General features: G+C 31.1%; 1 protein-coding gene across 1 annotated transcript; it reads left to right on the top strand.

Annotated features, from left to right (window-relative positions):
* Nucleotides 1-1,479: 1,479 nt before the first annotated feature.
* Nucleotides 1,480-2,367, top strand: LOC113556897 (E3 SUMO-protein ligase KIAA1586-like). The gene is made up of 2 exons (XM_026962115.2): nt 1,480-1,791; nt 1,889-2,367. Exons 1-2 carry the CDS (start codon nt 1,510-1,512, stop codon nt 2,318-2,320), a joined length of 714 nt encoding a protein of 237 aa, XP_026817916.1. The 5' UTR covers nt 1,480-1,509; the 3' UTR covers nt 2,321-2,367.
* Nucleotides 2,368-2,686: the final 319 nt, after the last annotated feature.

Raw genomic sequence — 2,686 nt, 5'->3', positions numbered from 1 at the left:
TATTTAATTGAGTTTAATTAACTATCCTAATCTGTTTTACTGTATAAAGTGTTATTTAAATTTTTATCAAAATATGAGTTCGAATTTTAAACGTGAAAGCGGAACACTTGATAGTTTTTTTATGCCCCGAGAAAAAAAACCTAAAAATGCGACTAATACTGCCATTTGTGCTACTAGTTCACACGAGCTAGTGATGCCCAATGAAGATAATTTTGTTAGTGATAGTCAAATCGATAATCAAATACAAGATGTATGGGATACTTCCAAAATTTGGCCTGCATTATGGACAAAAGAACAGGTAATAGAGTTTCAAAAGAAAAACTCATGGTTAAGTAGCAAAAATGGGAAACTAGGATGTAATAATTGCATTCAAGCTAAAAATAGTATCAATTTTCAAAAATCTAACATCGATAGCAAAGTTCGAATTTCTTCTGAGTGGGTAGGCTTTGAAATCATAGCTGCTGGGTGTAATCGTACAAATCAACTGGCTTCATTAAGAAATAAAATTAAACAACATTCAGAAAGCAAAGCTCATGTGTTAGCTGAAAACATATTGAAAAAAAGCTCAGACAAAGTATTAGATAAAATGTTCGAACGTATATCTGAAGTAGAGATTGATTCCAATACGCGACTTTTTAGAACTGTATATTGCTTGGCAAAAAATCACCGTCCCTTTAAACAGTTTGAAGAACTTGTTCAATTACAACAAATCAATGGATTGGACATGGGATCTTCCTTACATAGCAGAATAACTGCCACTCGAATGGTAAACGTCATTGCAAAGGAGATGCGCAAACGACTTATTTTACGCCTTATACAGTCGAATTCGAAATTTACCATAATGATTGACGAATCAACAACGCTGAGTACCAAATGTACACTAATTTTGTATATTTCATCATATTTTGACGTAGAATCGCCGGTTGTAGCATTCTTAGACCTGATTGACTTAGATAGACAAGATGCTGAAACTATCGAAAAATCTATTTGGTTAAGTTTAGAATGTAATGGGATATCAACATCGTTTGCATTAAACAACTGGATTGCTTTTGCCAGTGACGGAGCAAGTGTAATGACGGGTAAGAAAGCTGGAGTTGCTACTAAACTACGCGAAAAAATTCCGAATCTATTTACCTGGCATTGTTTATGTCATCGCCTCGAACTCTCAGTACATGACGTAATAAAAGATTGTACTGGAGTCTCTCGTTTCCAAAGTCTAATGGACAAACTCTACGCTTACTATCATCAAAGTCCTAAAAATTCAATGGGTTTAGATAAATCTTGTGTTGAAGTAGGCATTGAAATGAAAAAAATAGGTCGTGTTTTGAATGTACGCTGGTCTGCAAGCAGTTTTCGAACTATAAAAGCCATATGGAATAATTATCCGGGAATATATTTACATGTTAGTAAAACACATGATGTGACATCAAATGGCATAAAAAAAAATTAGAATCCTCTTCTTTTTTGGAGGAACTTGGACTTTTTTACGATGTTCTTTCTGAGCTTGCAATGTTATCTTGTATATTACAGTCCAGAAAAACAACTCTAATGCGTGCCCAGTCGGAGATAAATAGAACGATTAGAATTTTAGAAAGTCTGAAAGCTGAACCTGGGGAAAAAGAAAAGGAAATTATAGAAGCTATTCAGAAAGGAATTAACAAAGGTGTCAATATTACAATGACAAAATCAGGAGGGATTAACAGGTTACAATTTTTGCAAAATTTAGTAGACAGAATGCGTCAACGCTTATTTGATGACTCAAAAAATAAAACAATGCTAGAAGACATTCAGGTAAAGAAAAAAACTATTATTTTGATAATTTATTTCAATATTTTGATTATTTAAACAGAATAAATGAATATTTAATAAATCGTCTTTTATTTTATAGGTAATTGATGAAGTGTTCAAAGTAGCAATTAATGATGCAAAGGGAGAAGATGAAGTTAAAAGAGTATCACGGACATTAGGTTTTTCTGAATTTGAAAGTGTAGTTGACTTCCGTTCAAGAAATGTTTTTTCTAGTTTCATGAAAGCATTAAATATACTCCCAACTTCAACAGCTGATTGTGAACGAGGGTTTTCCGATATGAATTTGACAATAACTGATTTAAGGACTAGCTTAAACATTGAAAATGTGTCAGATTTGATGTTCATCTCTATCAATGGCCCTTCAATTGCAGATTTTAATCCTAGACCTTATATTAAAATTTGGTTAAGAGATCACCGTTCTGCCGTTTCCACTCCTAGAGGTAAAGAAAGAAAAGAAATAGACGACGAAAATAAGATGCAGAAATTATTTTTTAACAATTTATTTAATTAAATTTTTTAGTATTTGTATATTTTCATATTTTATTGACTTATAAAGGTAATTTCAAGCTTTTTTTAAAAGTTTGATTTTTTTTTTCATATTTTTAACACATCCTTTATAATTATAGACCACAGTAAAAATATTTGTATATTATTAAATATTCATGTTTATTACTTTTATTTTAAAAAGATTTATGAGTATTTTTAAATACTTAAAAAAAGGTTCTATTTGTATCATTCTACCCTCCCTTGTTTAAATCATGGATCTTCACCTTGACTAGAGTCTTAGTATACTCTCAAAAAAAATATTGGGAACACCTCTGCTTATAACTATATAATATGGTACCTATTGTGTTTATACTAGGAAATAATACCAATT

This window comes from Rhopalosiphum maidis, chromosome 1 (assembly GCF_003676215.2).
Source record: "Rhopalosiphum maidis isolate BTI-1 chromosome 1, ASM367621v3, whole genome shotgun sequence".
Taxonomy (NCBI): domain Eukaryota; kingdom Metazoa; phylum Arthropoda; class Insecta; order Hemiptera; family Aphididae; genus Rhopalosiphum; species Rhopalosiphum maidis.
This window is presented reverse-complemented; position numbering and strand designations above follow the sequence as displayed.